This window comes from Ischnura elegans, chromosome 4 (assembly GCF_921293095.1).
Source record: "Ischnura elegans chromosome 4, ioIscEleg1.1, whole genome shotgun sequence".
In the NCBI taxonomy this organism is placed as follows: Eukaryota; Metazoa; Arthropoda; class Insecta; order Odonata; family Coenagrionidae; genus Ischnura; species Ischnura elegans.
The window spans coordinates 111,027,262-111,043,566 of NC_060249.1; the positions used below are offsets into that span (position 1 = coordinate 111,027,262).

The 16,305-nt window shown below is 37.6% G+C and overlaps 1 protein-coding gene across 1 annotated transcript in view; it reads right to left on the reverse strand.

Moving 5' to 3' along the window:
• Nucleotides 1-4,935: 4,935 nt before the first annotated feature.
• The window catches only part of LOC124157890, a 156,136-nt gene continuing 144,766 nt past the window's right edge, over nt 4,936-16,305 (reverse strand). Inside the window, exons 6-8 of the mRNA XM_046532956.1 lie at nt 9,563-9,853; nt 7,842-8,028; nt 4,936-6,295 (exon numbers count right to left, since the gene is read on the reverse strand). Coding sequence (XP_046388912.1) covers nt 6,015-6,295; nt 7,842-8,028; nt 9,563-9,853 — 759 coding nt within the window. The 3' untranslated portion in view covers nt 4,936-6,014. The remainder of the gene's footprint in view (nt 6,296-7,841; nt 8,029-9,562; nt 9,854-16,305) is intronic.

The window sequence follows — 16,305 nt, forward strand, 5'->3', positions numbered from 1 at the left end:
CATTTGAACTTAAGATGCTTAGCAATTCCTTCGGTTTATTACGTCTTAAGCTATGAATATTAATGAAATAAAATACGAAGTCGATGAATAAATATGTGATGGAATGAAATATTGATTGATGAGTTTGAGGCTTGAAAAGACAAAGAGTTTATTAGTTGAAATGCATGAAAAAGATGATATGCACGTGTCAAGGTACAATAGGAAGGGAATCATCGAATGGGTCTGGAGGAGAGATGAGGTAAAGAGATTCCCCGACTTTGATGCCGATGTAAAACATATCCACAGATAAGGATAGGACAAATAGAAAATGAGAAAAAAAGGCAACAGAGAAGCATTGCATCAATGCTAGATTAAAAAGTAAGAATTAATTGTGATATCAAGATGAGGTCCCCCTCCAACTAATTAATCAAGTCATAAAAAACGAGTAATGCTACGAGAGGAGGAATGACTCGCTGCTTAAGTTATTTGGCTTATAAAGAAAAAATAAATTTCTGCGTAATGCCTAAGCTACCTTTCGTATCTTTAGCAAATTTCAAATATATGCGAATAAAATTAACTCTAAGAGTGGGTGTAAAATTCATTGGAGTGAAGAAAAAAAAATTAAGTAAACAAAATACTTATTTTTTCTCTTCAACATAACAAGGATGAGTTTAGTGTTACCGCACGTGAAGATTAATCAATTACAATAATTTTGCTTCATTTTGTAAGGCTGAAAAACGGCCAATTGTCAATTGAAATATTGTGTCATAATGCCCGATGCATGCAATAAAATATACATCGCTTGATGTGTAACCGTTTGACCAATTCAAAATATAAGATCAGAATGTTTGTCAAGCAATTCATCAAAAATAACTAAAAGCTCGCATTTGGTGGAATAAGGAATATCGAGCAATAAATATAAAGTTAAGAAGATTTGGATAAGAAATGTAATTTTCCGGTGATTGAGAAGGAAATTAGAATAATTAATAGGCTTTGAAAGAAAGTGTCTCGATGATCTTTGTTAATACTTCCGTCCACGCTCCAATGTCGGACATTGGAGCGTGGGCTGCGGAGAGAACATGGGTCGTGCTGTTCCGTTTCCTCTCTTACCCCCACTCCAAAATCAAGCCCTCCCTGGACGAGGGAGACGGAAGAGAACTCAATTAATTTTGGATTCTACATCCTACTCCCATCTCCCCCACCCAGACATCCCATTCTCCAGTTTCTCATCCAACGCCAATTCTCACTTCATTTGCGTCTTTTTTCGTCTTAACTCTACTTCTTTTTTCGTTTCTCTGGGCTTTCCATGTTTTAATTTTATTTTCACTAACTCATCCCACTTCTTTATTCTTTTACGCCACTGAAATTTGCTTTATTCACATCGTCCTCTTTCTTGTGAAATATCTTTTGCTACTTTTCACACTACAACAACTTTTCAAAAACACTGTATATTCGTAAAACGTTTTTTGGGCCATTGAAAAATATATGCGGAAATTATTCACTGTTTACTCAAAATTCAAATAAAAAATACGCAAAAAGCTTTTTCTCTCTGTTTTTTAAACACATATTTTTAGATTCTGACAAGATGTGAAACTGTATTTAAAGTATTTGAAAATATTTGTATTTGGAGCTCTATTTCATACAAGTCATATAGGTGCTCATGAACTTGACATTTTTCAGGTATAACTAAGGTGTGAGACAAAGTTATGGCTCATCAAAGTTATGCCTCATGTCTTCAAATTTTAAATGTTAAATGGAATTCTTGGAATTCAGACTTTAATTCTAAATTAAAATGATAAATTGAGTATAAAATCTAGCTTTACTTTATTTCTTGCATTTAGGTCAGATTCGACCAGCAGTAAAAGAAAAATGGGCCCAATGTTCCTTATAGAAAGAAACCTGCCTCAAGAGTAACGGTTTTTACGAGGTTTTTTTAAACTTAAGTAAATAAAAGAACGAAATAAGAGCACCAAACTCAATGTGATGTGCACTCTATTGTCGTTAAACCCAAATACGTGTGCATTTATTAAAAAAATATAGCTTCCATAGCCACAATACAAAACGACTAATATAAAATAAAAGCTCCAAACAAATAACTCTATGAAATAATATAACCAAAGCTATAAGAACCAAACCACATAACAATGTAATTAGGACGCCATAGTGTGTCCGCGAAACTCGTCCAGTAAGAAAGGCCGCTCATAAGTTACGTATACCTCAGGGATAAAAATCTTTTCCCACACTTAGAAACGTTCCATTTAAAGAGAAAAACCTCATCGAGCTCATAACACCCTATTGAAGTCAGCGATTATAGGAAATACGGAATCAAATTCTCATTAATTTGGTGGACCGAGGTGAATGAAGAGGGCTTTCAGAAATGGGAGAAGGGAGTTGTAGAGAGATGCGAGTGAATGGAATAAAGAGAACGGCGATTGGGAAGAGGATGGTGAGGAGGGATTACAATTAGGAACAAGAATTGGGGGTGTTACCCAATCCAGTCAGAAAGACCAGTGGGTTGAGAAGTATCCCGAAATTCTGCATACCCACTCCACGAGAACAAAAGATTCTCCTCCTTCTATGTCCATATTAATCCAACTTCTCGACTCAAGAGAGGGGCGGAAAAGTTCAAAGACTTTTCACCATGTTCTAGCCCACTCCGCGCAAGCTTACGTGCGAGTATGAGATGATGCTCGGGGATGAGAAGCTAAGGTGCTTCTACTTCTCTCCTTTCGATCATACCGGGGAATCTGAGGTGCTACAAAATCTTAGCCAGGTCTTCCTGAGAAAAAAAAACAATTCCTCACCTTATCACCGATGAGGCAGATAATATAGACCACGACTGATATCTTTGATATGGTTATTCAATATTTCTATCACAAGGTTTCCCTTCCTCGTGAGAGCTGCCATCAGGCGTAATATTATCTTTCAGCTACAGTTTTACCGAGAAAGAGTTTATCATATTTTGTACTGCAGAGTTCGTACCTTAAATGAACACGAAGACGTATTCATCCGGGAGAAACTCTGAAAGATGGCAGCAATATGAACTTTTATGCATTCTGATTGATCGTTATACTTGCAAGCAACTTATACCGAGAGATTGAGACACACTGATACGAATAAATAATATAAATTACCACTTTTATGATTTAAAGAGAGAGCAGCACAGATATTCGAACAAAGTTTAAATAAACCTGACATGGCGAAATAAGAATACACAAATTTTTCAAGTGAAATGTTCATCGCGCGATAAGAAATTATCTCATTATGGTAACTTCTCGTCGGCCTCGGTGGCGGAGAGGATAAGTTCTCGCTTACCATACGTTCGCGGGTTGGAGTCCCAACTGGATAGGTTGGCCTTTCCAGGACATGGATGTGATGGTCTGTTGTTGATTGTTAAAACTCCCGGTGTAATGGCCTCACTGTGCTCTTTTCGGGGGCAATTGAGATAAATATAAAACCGCGTGCATTAGTGAAACACGTATTCATCTCAACTGGTTGTATTTCACAAACAGAGGAAATACTGGAGAGGTCACGCCACTTACTCATCCGTCAAGCATATGCTTCCAAATTAGTGTTCAAATCTCTTCCAGCGCCGCGCTATAATCTTTTTTAAGTTGGGTAATATGAGCGCGTCATTAATTTTGACCAACTTCTGTCAATTTGGGACCACTAGACGGCAGCATACTGATGTGAATGATAACTGGTAAAAATCTCTATCTATAAAACGTAACCGCAAGTCAAATGAGAATTACATGAACGCATAAATGTGATACATTCTACGTCCGGTGACTTTCCTTCAACCAATCAATTGAGTAATGAGAAATGAGGATGCATTTGCGGTTTCGTAACTGATTCTACCATCCTTTGTACTGCAGCGTTCGTATCTTAAATGAACACGAAGATCTATTCATCCGCGAGAAACTCTGAATGATGGCAGCAATATGCTCTTTTATGCATTCTGAGTGATCATTTTACTTGCAAGCAAGCTATTTTAGAAAGGAATATGTAGGCCACCAAGAGACTCGACGTTCGCAAGAATTACGAGTTTCACGCAGAAAATGAATAGGGTACAGCACTTATAATCGTTTAGCACGGGGAAGAGTTATACTCAAATGGTTTCAAAAGAAATGCAAAAATTCAATTTCGTCTGAAAATCTTCGCATTATACGTGTGTCACAGACTCACTTTTTTCAATGCAATGACTGTTGATGCCTCACTTATCTGAATATGTTCTAACGATGTAGTCTTTAGGCATTGCTGAATGCAGTGTGACTTTGTTAATCAAAACCATGATTTAAGTCACTATAGTTCAAGTGGTTTTTGGATTTTCAGAGGAATAGGATAAATCAGCCACGAAAAGAATTTTGGGGGACAAGATTTGAATAATCACCTGAGGAGACCTATGTTGAGTCATTACTAGTCTTTAAGGAGAGAGGTACTCTCTTGGTTACCAACTGTAATTATGCATGTATTACAGCTGTTGATGCCTGAGTTGGGAAAAAATTTCAATAGCGTAAGCATGGGGCCACTTTATATCTTCTTTTGAAAGTCTATAACCATTGAACGGCAAGATCTCAAATTGCGTTTTGAATCGAAGCACGTGTTTTGTTTCTCCTAAATACTATCTCTTAAAATAGCTCTCGATCACTGACTAAAACAGTATTACGACACATATATCTATGAAATGGGGTCCTGTGTAAGGATATAATAATCAGGTACTGGTTTCGCATAACGGTTGAATAAGTCTCCTCTTAAATTATTCATCTAAATAGTCATATTTATCAGTAGACCATTTAATTAAAACATCTAGCTCGTTAATAACTATAGCCATAATTCGTTTTCCTGTGATTGTTGAAGAATTATAAATCTCACTACTTCAAATACTTCATTAAATGAAAATTATATCATTTGAGGAAAGTCATTAGCACTTGGAAGAGAAACAATCAAACACAATCATATAAAATAGTGCTTTAATAAAAGATTACATAAAAATAGCATATTATGAATAACATTAATTTTTCAACATTCAAATGGCCAACACATCTCACATCAATAAAACTAGCGATCGTATTACAATTACCTTTGTTTTTAGCACTTAATGAAGCTGATATTAACAGCCTAGGAAATATTCACATTGTCACTGCCACATTTTTATGACTACACAACGAGAAACACCTTCATTGTACCCAAAGTAAGAATGGCTCTTCGAGAGAAAATTGTAATTGTACCATCTAAACAATCAGTGGAAGTCGTGATGCCAGAAAGGAAAATGTGTAAGTCAACAATACAACACAAAAAGCCTGCAATTTTCGAGGAGAGGGCATTAAAGTGAAAACATGCAACATCCAACAGATATACATGGGCACGTATGATAAACAGCAACAAGAATGACATTAGACAAATAATCAATCAATTGCCAAATACCTCCAGCACCATGCTTCTGATGTCGGAACTTTTTTTTTAATTTGTAACCTCACGAAAAAATATGCCTTTCGGCATTTTCTTGAATTAATAAAAAGCTTAACCCCTGAATATCCCCTCCAAATTCATTGAAAGCTATTGTTTGCATTTTCTGATCGTAATCCACCTTATTGCTGGCCTCTCAAGAGCTCACTCACAAATTGACAAAAGCTTATCCATGAGTTCTTAAATTTTTAAGACATCTAACATGAATGCCACCGTTGACCACTCTTCTGGCAAAACCTACAAGAATACCAACTCATTAGTACAAAATGGAATGATCCCATTTTCTTTTCGTTTCAGAAGATAAGATTTTTTTGTGCTGTTCACGTAATGTATAAAAAGGATAGGGGAAATACGTTGGGTTACAAAGGACATTAGGCCAGAGATCATTAGATTTTCCACGTGGGGTGCATCTCAATGGTCAGAATGACAATTAAGAGGAAGAGATTGATTTGAGATCGGGGGGAATTAGCCTTTGGCATTATTCATGACGTCAATTTGATCATGATTAAAAGCAGTTTCAGGCATGGTCAACCATAAAAAATTAATGCCCACCATTCATCAGTCTCAAATCATCGGCATGGACAGGCGTGGTTCAAATTTCTGCTTGAAGCCAGGAGGAGTCGTGTCATGCTTGCTTGGCGTTTGCTCTGAGTTGGCACATACGCATTCAGATCCAGGGAAGGAAGAATGATAGAGGAGAGAGCGATCAAAATTGGTAAATATAACGCAAATGCTGAGAGAAAGGATAGAGGATGTTGAGCTGCACTGCTGAACAAGAGCACTTCGACTGGTTCTTCAATGATCGGTTCCTCCTTCACCGGGGGAGCCTTGGCTGGAACTATCACATCCACTGAAATAAGAAAATATTCCATATAATAAACACCGGAAAGTAATTTAACTAATGGCGGTTTGATTTTATTGTAAGATCATGGAAATCCAGCTATTTAAAATGGGTTTTTCTTTTTCATAGGAAAATCCTCCAAAATCGTTGGCACATAACTGACTGATGCCGGGTGTTGCTATTTAGTGGGCTCTGGTCACTTCTATAGCGGCGAGGGTGTACTCCGTCCCTCCCTTCCAACCCTATCCCTATCCCAGAGGCGTCGTCGGGCTCCTATCGCGGTGGGGCCTCTTTCCTTTTTCCTTCCCATCCAAACCCCTCCCCGGGAGCGCGGGCGTGTAAGTCTCTGACTTGGTTCCTGGCCCCGGAGCGTTGTAACCCTCAGAGGACCCCCCTTGGGTCCTGATCTCTGTAAGATCATGGAAACTAACTGCAAACTAAAATAATTGTAGCGCGGAATAAATCACTATGTAAAGCTCCATAAAACTTTTTCATTACTCCGACCCTGGGTTTCAACCAGGGTTGGCAAGTGAAACGAATGTCTTCACCAATAAAATTTCAATAATTCGTTACAGGGAGCGGAATGTATAAATTAAACGAAATTGATCTAAACTCTGGGAGCTAAACTCAGGGTCGAAACGAAATCGGAGACAAAACTACTTCGGGTGGAAACTAAACTAAAACTTTGAAACGAAACAAAACGCAGATAATGTTTCGCACCGGAGGGACCGCGTGCTTCACCTTCGAACAGTTTAGTTTCGACCCACACACCGAGTACGAAGTATGGCTGAATATAGTAAAGATTCATCCTACCGCCATTAGATGCATGGGACACCCATATTTTTACCGCTAACAGGAAAACTGTAAAAGTAAACTTTTTTAAGCTCAATGTTTTAACCTCTCTACACGTATGTCAAACATTATGGGTCGAAACTATTCCCTCTCATCCCCCTCCACTCAACCTCTGGGATCGAAATATAAATATGAGTAGCGGAGTTTCGATTAATTTAGTCTCGTTCCCGGGAGTTAAGTTTAGTCCCGGGACGAAACTAAACTCCTTGGTGATTTTAATTTCATTCGCAAGCGAAACTAAACCTAGGCTTCTTATTTTCATTTCCCTCCGGGTCGAAACCAAACATTTACGTTCAGTTTCACTTGCCAACCCAGGTTTCAACTACTACATAGTCATTATTAAGGTGACCAAATGGTTCACCGCGAACTCCCTAAAATCTATTTTCCTAAAATCTATTATGGAACTATTTATTTCAAAAGAGCAAAATAACTCTTATACTGAAAGTTCAGAACTGCTAAAAAGAGACTGTACCATAGATAGTTTCCCAGAAGAATAAATGGTGAATTAAACGACAAAAATGTCAAATCTCACACTGCAATTCCAGAAGAAGGGGAAAATGAAATGATGCCCTATTAATCGTGTGATTATCTGGTGTTTTTCATTTTTTCTAGCTCTATAAAATCATCCGAAGAAGAATATTTATCCATGGTAAGCTCTTCTAACAAAGAAATTGAGCAATACTAAATTCAAAGTTTTAATTACCGTCAACTGATGTAAGCCGATGGTCTGCATACTCGTGAGCCTTTGAGCTGGAACCAAGGAAGGCGGGAATGGTAGCCAAGCATGTGATAGCTATACGACCATTGATGATTGTACTCCCCTCGTAACCATTGGAAGTAACTTCATTGTCACCCTCTGTTACTCCTTCGAGGGCACTCTCTTCAGATATCTGAAATGATTCAGCACCACAGGAAAATAAATTAGTAAACTCCATCACAAATTTTGAGGAGCGCTGCCGGCGCGCCTGTGCTATTGTATACAGAGCAATTAATTTGGTTCCAAAAATTCAAGCAATTAGTTTGAGTAATTACTTCAGTTCGCAGCTCAAATTAATGTCATCTAGAATCCGGAGACAATGGTTCCAAAAGTTTGCATATTCAAAGCGTAAATTATCTTTGAATTATTTGAGATGTGGGCTCATGTGATCACGGAGAAAGTGATTACTTCTGCTTACGTGAAATTCGAATTAAAGCAGTATTTTCTTCCTTTTTTCAGCATTAGAGCACGTGCGTGGAAGTTGAATTGCGAGCTAAGAAAAATAATGTTTTCACAAATGAATAAGTGCCAAATTCAAGACTTCAATTAAAAGACCGCTGAGCTATGCCTGCTGTAAATAAACTTTATTTTTTGATTTATTAAATACGTTACAGATTTCATAGTAATTAAAATTTTTAATCCATTTAGCGTATGAATTAATTTTCTACTGACTAAAGCTCTTGATGGAGAATCGAGAATATAGTTTTGCATATCAGTTCAGAAGAGTGATATATTTTACTTTAAACAGTCGCACATCTGTTAGAGTTACACCTGATTTTCTCAGAAATTGAAGAATGCAGGAGTACTTTCGTGGAAATGTTTAGCATTAATATTTGAATGATCAAATTTCGTAATTTCCACAGAATTTATTGTTCCAAGCTTTTTGTACTTATATTTTTATTGACACCACTTTAATTATGATGATGCGTGTAACAGAGTTAATTATTATTAATGAAATTATAATTAACATCGGTGAACACCAAAATTTTAGAAAAAATAGATTAAATAATCTTTTTTTAACTGCGAAGGCCATCCATTTAGTCGCCTGCGTTTTATAAATTGACATATCATGGTCCACCTAATGGAAAGATTATGAAATGTAATTGAGCGTGTGGAATATGCTCAAAACACAAAATCAAAAAAATACAAAAGGACCCTCAAATTTCAATTTTTTCAGCCTCGTGTTAAAAAATGCAAGTATTGGAAAGGGCTCCAATATTTTCACGGGTGATCTCTGCCACTATTCTCTTTCAGAAAGAGAGTTTTTATTGCATTTTGCAGCTGCCTTGCCTTATCTTAAAATTATGATTCTCCTTTCGAAATAGCTAGATCTTCTTAGCCTGTTAGATAAGTTCCTCCGCGCAGGATCACCAGTGTAAGCTTTATGGATACCATTAATGGGTTCTTATCTCTTACTTGACTCTTATGATCACCGAGGCAGCAGTAAATGATTAAAGTAGAAGATCGAAATTAAATTTAACTATTTAAATTATAAAAAAGAATGAAGTAATGATTTAAATATTATTCAAACAATATTTTTGAGAAATCATTGAAAAAAACTTGATCGAAATATCCTGGAGAAAGCTCTCACTACGACGTGGGTGTGCAGAATATTCCGTAGGGCTTATTTCCCAAGAACTAAATGCTAATAATATCGTGTTTCTTACATGGTAAGTGAGCTGAACAGTCGTAGAGGAAGGGATCAATGAGAAGGTAGCGAGTGCCAACGGCCGTGCGTCGATTCCCATGTAAAGGTCGTCACCGTCCCGCATGTCGTCGTGGAGCTCTTCCTCGGAGTACACCCTGTACTGGTTGCGGCTGCGGTGCCCTCCCCTGCCCACGCCACCCACGCTGCCTCGGCCGTAGTGGTTGTGATGGTGATGGTGGTGGTGTCCATGCTTCCGGCGGTGCAGGAGCGAACGAGGACCCGTGTACCACCTCAGCGACTTCTCGCTAACCTGGGAGACAGAAGAAAATGAATGCCTTCCTCAAATAACGATGATTGTGCTCGCACAAAAAAAAACAGAATTAACGTCACCACACACAACTGAATTCACGTTACGATTTTTTTCATTTCATGAATTTTTTACAAAATTTTTCATTGCATGAATTCATGTTAACTGTTATTTCATGAATTCGTGTTAATTTTCATTTCATGTATCCATGTAATGCGAAGTGTTTAACAGAATAAACACGTACTTTATCTCGAGTTAGAACTGAGAACCCTACTTTATGGAGTATAAGGAAGTTTTCCAGGGAAATAACTAAAAATTAGCCACAGAGATATCTCCACGTGCTCGGCCACAAGTACACATGTAAGTGTAAAGATTCCACTGTGGGAAAAATATTTTATTTGACCGGGATTCGAACAATCGGAAATTATCAGAATTTTTATGTAATTTCCATAAGTGAATGTGTACCCATGAGTGAATCAACTAATATAAAATTTTGCAATTCAAGTTTTCAATAACTCCTTGTGCGAAAAACCGAGCAATACTATGTCCAAAACTAGGAGAAAAAAGTCACTTGAATACCGTGATCGAGGAATTTACTATTCACTAAGTATTACACAGATTCTTTTCAAGCTATAAATGCTAGAATACAAGGCCTGTAATTCGCTATTTAATAAATGCTTTACGCAGACGGAATTTTATTGAATGAACTTAACATATAGCAGTGATGCTAGGTATTGTACCTATATTGGATTTACAAAGCGTTACACAAAAGACTCTCGGCCGAATTAAAAATGTCAACATTCGCAATGCTCCATGGAAATGCAATGTATAATAAGATAGTAATGCGAGATAAGTATAGGAATGGTATCATTAAGAATGTACCCGAAAAACATATGTAGCTTAACGTAGAAATATGGTGGGCTCAGGTTCTCCTTGAAATAAAACTAACGAGTGTCTGGTTAAAAGGTGATTATGGGAAAGATATGTCATCAGAGGATCCTTACAGGATTAGAGTTAATTTTTCTCACAGTCAAAGTGACAATGAGTTTTTTCAAATCAAATTTTATGAATACCTGAATAAACCCGATGAAAATACCTTTAGGGAATTCTTATTGACGAAGTCGCCTTTTTAAGCCAGTTTATTGTGATATTCTTTTGATCCCCTTAACCACCTTTAAGTGATGAATCCAATAAAGTGGGAAAAAGGGTCATTGAATTTTGCAAAGAATTCCACTCCATGGATGATGACGAAGAGGCCAAATGGATGGAAGTTAGTGAATGTTCGAAGTGCAGATACAAGATAGGAGCGCGGTTAGTCGAGAATGTGCCATCAAGATCCTTGAGATGGGAAGGTGATTGAGATTGCTTTCCTCGTTAGAGCCTCTCACGCGCCCTCAACCTCTATTTAGGATCCTAAAGTGGACATGAGTTGGAGCCGGCTTGGGATATCGGGAGCGAAGACGGAGAGCCGTTGAGAAAGGTCGATCTAAAGCCTCAAACTCTGTCGGCCTCAGTATCATCCTGTACATCTTCTGAATATACTTCATCCCCAAAAGCGCTTAGCGCCTCCTCTCCTTACCCCCTCCATTACGTATCACTAATATTAAACCTCGCTCGGCTCAAGAGAAATAGAAAGAAGAGGAGGTTATTGGATTTTCACTTGCCCCTCTCTTGATGGCCCCCCACTAAGAACAGCTATCAGGGAAGGAAGGCCGTGGTTATCGGTTAAATGGGGGAGAGAGGAACCAGTTAGGAGATTGGTGTGGGACGCGCGTGGATTGGAAGGGCGGTTTTCGGCTGAGTTGGAAAGAGAGGGCCCACGTTCCCATGTGCCAAGTGCCGGTGGTTAATTTTGATGAATATCGCTTGCCTCGAAGGCGGTTAAAGTGGTCCCCCACATAGGGGGTCCCGACATCGGCCGAAGCCAAATTGCGGCTTAATCTGCCGGGATGGGCTTGTTCGATGGGACGTAGAAGTCATTCGTGTTAGCGGTGGTGCTGGAATTGGTTGGTGATCTAGAAACAGGTGTCGGGGAGAACAGTATGAACTTCCAATATGGAGTCGGCGATACTTGTCAGGACATGATGAATTTATGAAATGAAGGTTTGTATATTATCACCATTTAACTTTTAGATCATGATTATTATTGATATATTTTGTGCTCATTTTATTCATGTGCTTCATGTGTCAAGTCTATATGAAAGGACCATATACAGCATCAAACGGCAGTGGTACAGCTAGCCATTCAATCACCATAGTTACGTGATGATTTAGTGTGGAATGGAAAGGCTTGGCATGATAGAAATTCTTTAAAAAATATTCCACGCATGAATTCTATTGAGGATGAATAACGTTTAGCACGAGTCAATCTAAATGGATATTAATATACGATGCGTATTGCAAATCTAAGTGAGGCATTAGATGGTGTGGTATCAATAAATTAATGTACCTACCTTTGGGTTCTTCAAGCAATCTGTGTCGACTGCGGACGTTTTGTCATTGGGTTACTGGGTCGTGTTATTGGGTTTACTACATACTAATGTCTTTTTATAATTACTAATGTAATTTATAATTGAATACCATGTAATTCATTGTTACACATTTCATCTGAGAAAGTCTCCAGGGAAGGAATTAATGAAACATATTTTAGAAATTAATACGAGAGAAATCAGATATACACGAAGAAATACTGAAATACATGGACTGAGAAAAATGTGATGACTGTACATTTTTATAGCTCCTGCGCCATAGGTAAAAAAGTTTTGTTCGTCATCAATCGCATGCTTTGACGGAGGAAAAGACTAGAAGGGAAGAAAATAATTTTTGCGGCTGCCCTTCATTATAAGGTATATACCGAACATCTTACTCCTATCTTGGCTTTCGCTAACCCTACCCAACTCTCTCTCTCTCTCTCTTTCTCTCTCCCCCCCTCTCTCTCTGTATGCCCTTCCAAAATATATCGATGAAATCAAATTTCAAATTATTGGATCACCATGCCGGCCAAAGAAGGATGCCCTCAAGGTAATGAACTTGGGTGGATCTCTCCCCGTTGGGAGTCATAAGATATGATGTCCCATGGGGAAAAAACATATGGAAAAGGGATGCCAATTTAAAAAATTCAAGAATTTCAGTGATATTTTTTGCCTCAATGAACGGAGAGATCTGGGGGTAATGCTGATGGCCAAAAAGATTTTTCTTTCTTAATTTTTATAGTAGCATTGAAATTCCTAATAATGAATATTTTTACGTTGAGTGGCATATATATTTAAATGTTATTACTTATACCTAAATGGCCTATGAGGTATCTCTAGGCCTATCATACAGTGGGGACCAAAATAAATTAAAATCATTAGTAACTAATAAAAAAGAATAATGCCATCGTGATGTAATAATCATGTGGTAATATTTACGCCCTTACTTTTCGTTCATCTATTTTCTGAAACTTATATGGCTGTCATTTGGTAAGTTTAAATATTCTCCTTCAATTATAAGTCGTATTAGACGATAAGTTTCTCAGGATAGGTTGTAATTTAATGACCATATGTGTACCAAAAATGTTTCAGTACAGAGATATTAAACTGAAGTTTTTGCTTTCCTTTCGTTATAGATACTGCTGAAATTAGTTATTAGGTACGTACGGTTAAAAGGTGACTGCAAAGGTTGACACGTCGGAAAAGCTTATTTTTACCAATCCCTAGATTTTTCTTGTGTTTAACCATTTGCTATAAAAATTCCTATTTCTCGCAGGCTGTATATGAAATAAAAATAAATTTGGATTTAACGTAGAAACTAAGAGTCGTAATTTAGTGCATGTACATTAAGGAGAGAAACGAGTTTAAATGGATACGCTTGGAGGTGAGAGTAAAGGGAAATTACCTCGGAACACGAAAGTCAAAGTGACGGTGACAAATTAGGGTTGGGATAATTAGCATGACGACTGATTTATATGGCCTCTCAGGCAAGAACTTGAGGATAACTCTGAAAGTCATTGTTTTAACCTCCTCAGTTCTTCACTCGTGAAAAATTATTGTTTCTAAAAGTGAGGACTCGTGGGGAATGTGATAACTTAGAGCTGATCATGCTAAACTATGAATAAAGTTTTCTTTTCACAAATAACTGCTCACGAAATTTTACTTAATTCTTGAGGCCTAATATTGCTCTATGATATTGCACTAATCCCAGGGAATCATTATATTTGTGATGCATTCATTGTATATCATAGATTTTTAAAGATCCAAAGATCCATGAATATGCAACGCACGAAAGTGGCTTGTTTAACTATGTACTGTTGAGCACGCATCTCACCAATCATTATTGTCTTCTCGTAGCAAGAACGTCAACATCGGACTATTTATATACGTATTATAAAAAATATATATTTTGAATACGAAGAGGCATAAAAACAAGAATTAAACGACCTGATTCAAGGTGAAATGCCATTCAAAGCTCATGGTCTTAGCTTGAATGTGTGTCCACAATTCAGTTCTGTCTGCAGTTGTAACTCAGCAATTGATTGTTTCCTTTTGTGAATTAGTGGTATGATAAAAAATCCACGACTGCTGCCGTATTTATTTCTCATGAGAACCTCTATTCAACATTGATAAATGAAAAACTTTGTGTATGTCCACAGTAGGTATTTATTATCGTACGACGCATTTCAGCGAATTACTTTCGCCATCATCAGGTACAAATGCCCATGATGGCGACGGTGATTCGCTGAAACGCGTCGTACGATAATATATAGGTACCTACTGTGGACATACAAAAAGTTTTTCATTTTTCATTTATCATTGCAATATGTTCCACAACATCTCGCCGAACACCATTTAATACATCTCTATTCACCATATTACTCTTCATAATTATGTGTTGTTCATTGCAAATATATAACTCAAAACAGTGTATACTCACATCCCATGCTTCAAGCCAACTTTACGGTTAAAACGATGGGTGACTGAATCTATGCAAGTCGCTCCAAATTTTTACTACCTAATTTGTTTTTGCCGAATCCTCTACAGTCCACATGACTAACCTTAATTTCTGCTAGTTATTCAAGCAGCCCTTTTCTTATCTCTGCACGCGAAGTGTGGTCTTGAATATACCATCCGTAGCAGGAGATACTTTCAGTAAAAATTATCCAATAACGCTCCCACATTCCCACTGTTGATTTGCCTAATTTCGTACCCACCAGCCAGATACGGCAGAAGAAAGAGGAAGGTAAAGGTACCCGTGAGCGAAATTGGCCGAGCTTAATTTCTCCGAAGAGCACGCGAGAAGGGGACGGGAGGTGGGGGGCGGTTTGGGGTGGGAGGGGAAGCCCCGGTCGGGCCAGGAAGGCGCGCAGTGGAGCTAAATGAGGTTGATGTCCGTGCAAATAGGGGTCTCCGAGGGAAACGGGCGGGTGAAGCAAATAAAGGGATTGTGTCGAGGGAATGGTGTAACAGGGTAGGAGTGCGCTGCAGCGTAAAAAAAGCAAATTCTTTTTGCGTGCCATTTTCCGAAGAACGTGTCCGAATACATCATTTCCTTGATATCTATGGAGAATTATCGTCCAAAAAAATTTTATTTAAGTCATGAATAAAATAAATTTACAGGTTTATGTGCTTTTTTTCATTTAAAATACTTCCAGCGTGAGGAACGCTGGGTAAGGAAAACATCAATTCGCAGTGCAAGCAAGTTCACGCATTTTATAGGGAACATTTACTACCTATCATGGTCAATTCTTTTGATGCACCCATTTTGTTAATTTTAAATAAATGGTGCTTGATTTACACGGTACCAGGTATGGTCTTGAAGCCTATATCACGCTTAATTTTTAAGGAAACGTATTTTTACGACAACACCAGCATTCGCTGAAGCCGATTTGTTTTAACGTCATCACAGCCTATCAAAATACTACATTTAAATGTAAGTCTTTGCAAATTATAATTGTCTCTCTCTATATATGCATCTCTATCTAAAATATGCATCTCATCTAAAATATGCATCTCGTGTGAATGTTAACTTTTATAAATGCATTTTTCCATTAACAAAATACGGTAATAACATTTTTCTTGATACGTTTCCATTCAATTATTAATAATATTTATTTAATTATACCGGTGTAAGACAGCTGCAATAACTATACTTGTCTTAATTTAGCTTGTTTGCGGAGGATTTATGCAGGAAATTCGCAACTCTGGAATTTAAAGAACCATGAGTAAATTATCCCAATTATTGAATCACCACCATTCACAATAGACTTATTAAAAAAATATTTTGACAGAAAGGATAGGAATTCCTACTGGCCGCATTTCAATGAAGGGTAAGAATACGTATCTTAAAATATCTGTCAGTGATAATGATGTCACATCGCATTAGTATGATGTATTTGTTGATCCTGATATGGTATAAATATCCTAGGGCTATGGTAGCAAGAATGAAGTACTGCATGCGTCAGGGATACGGGATGGAAG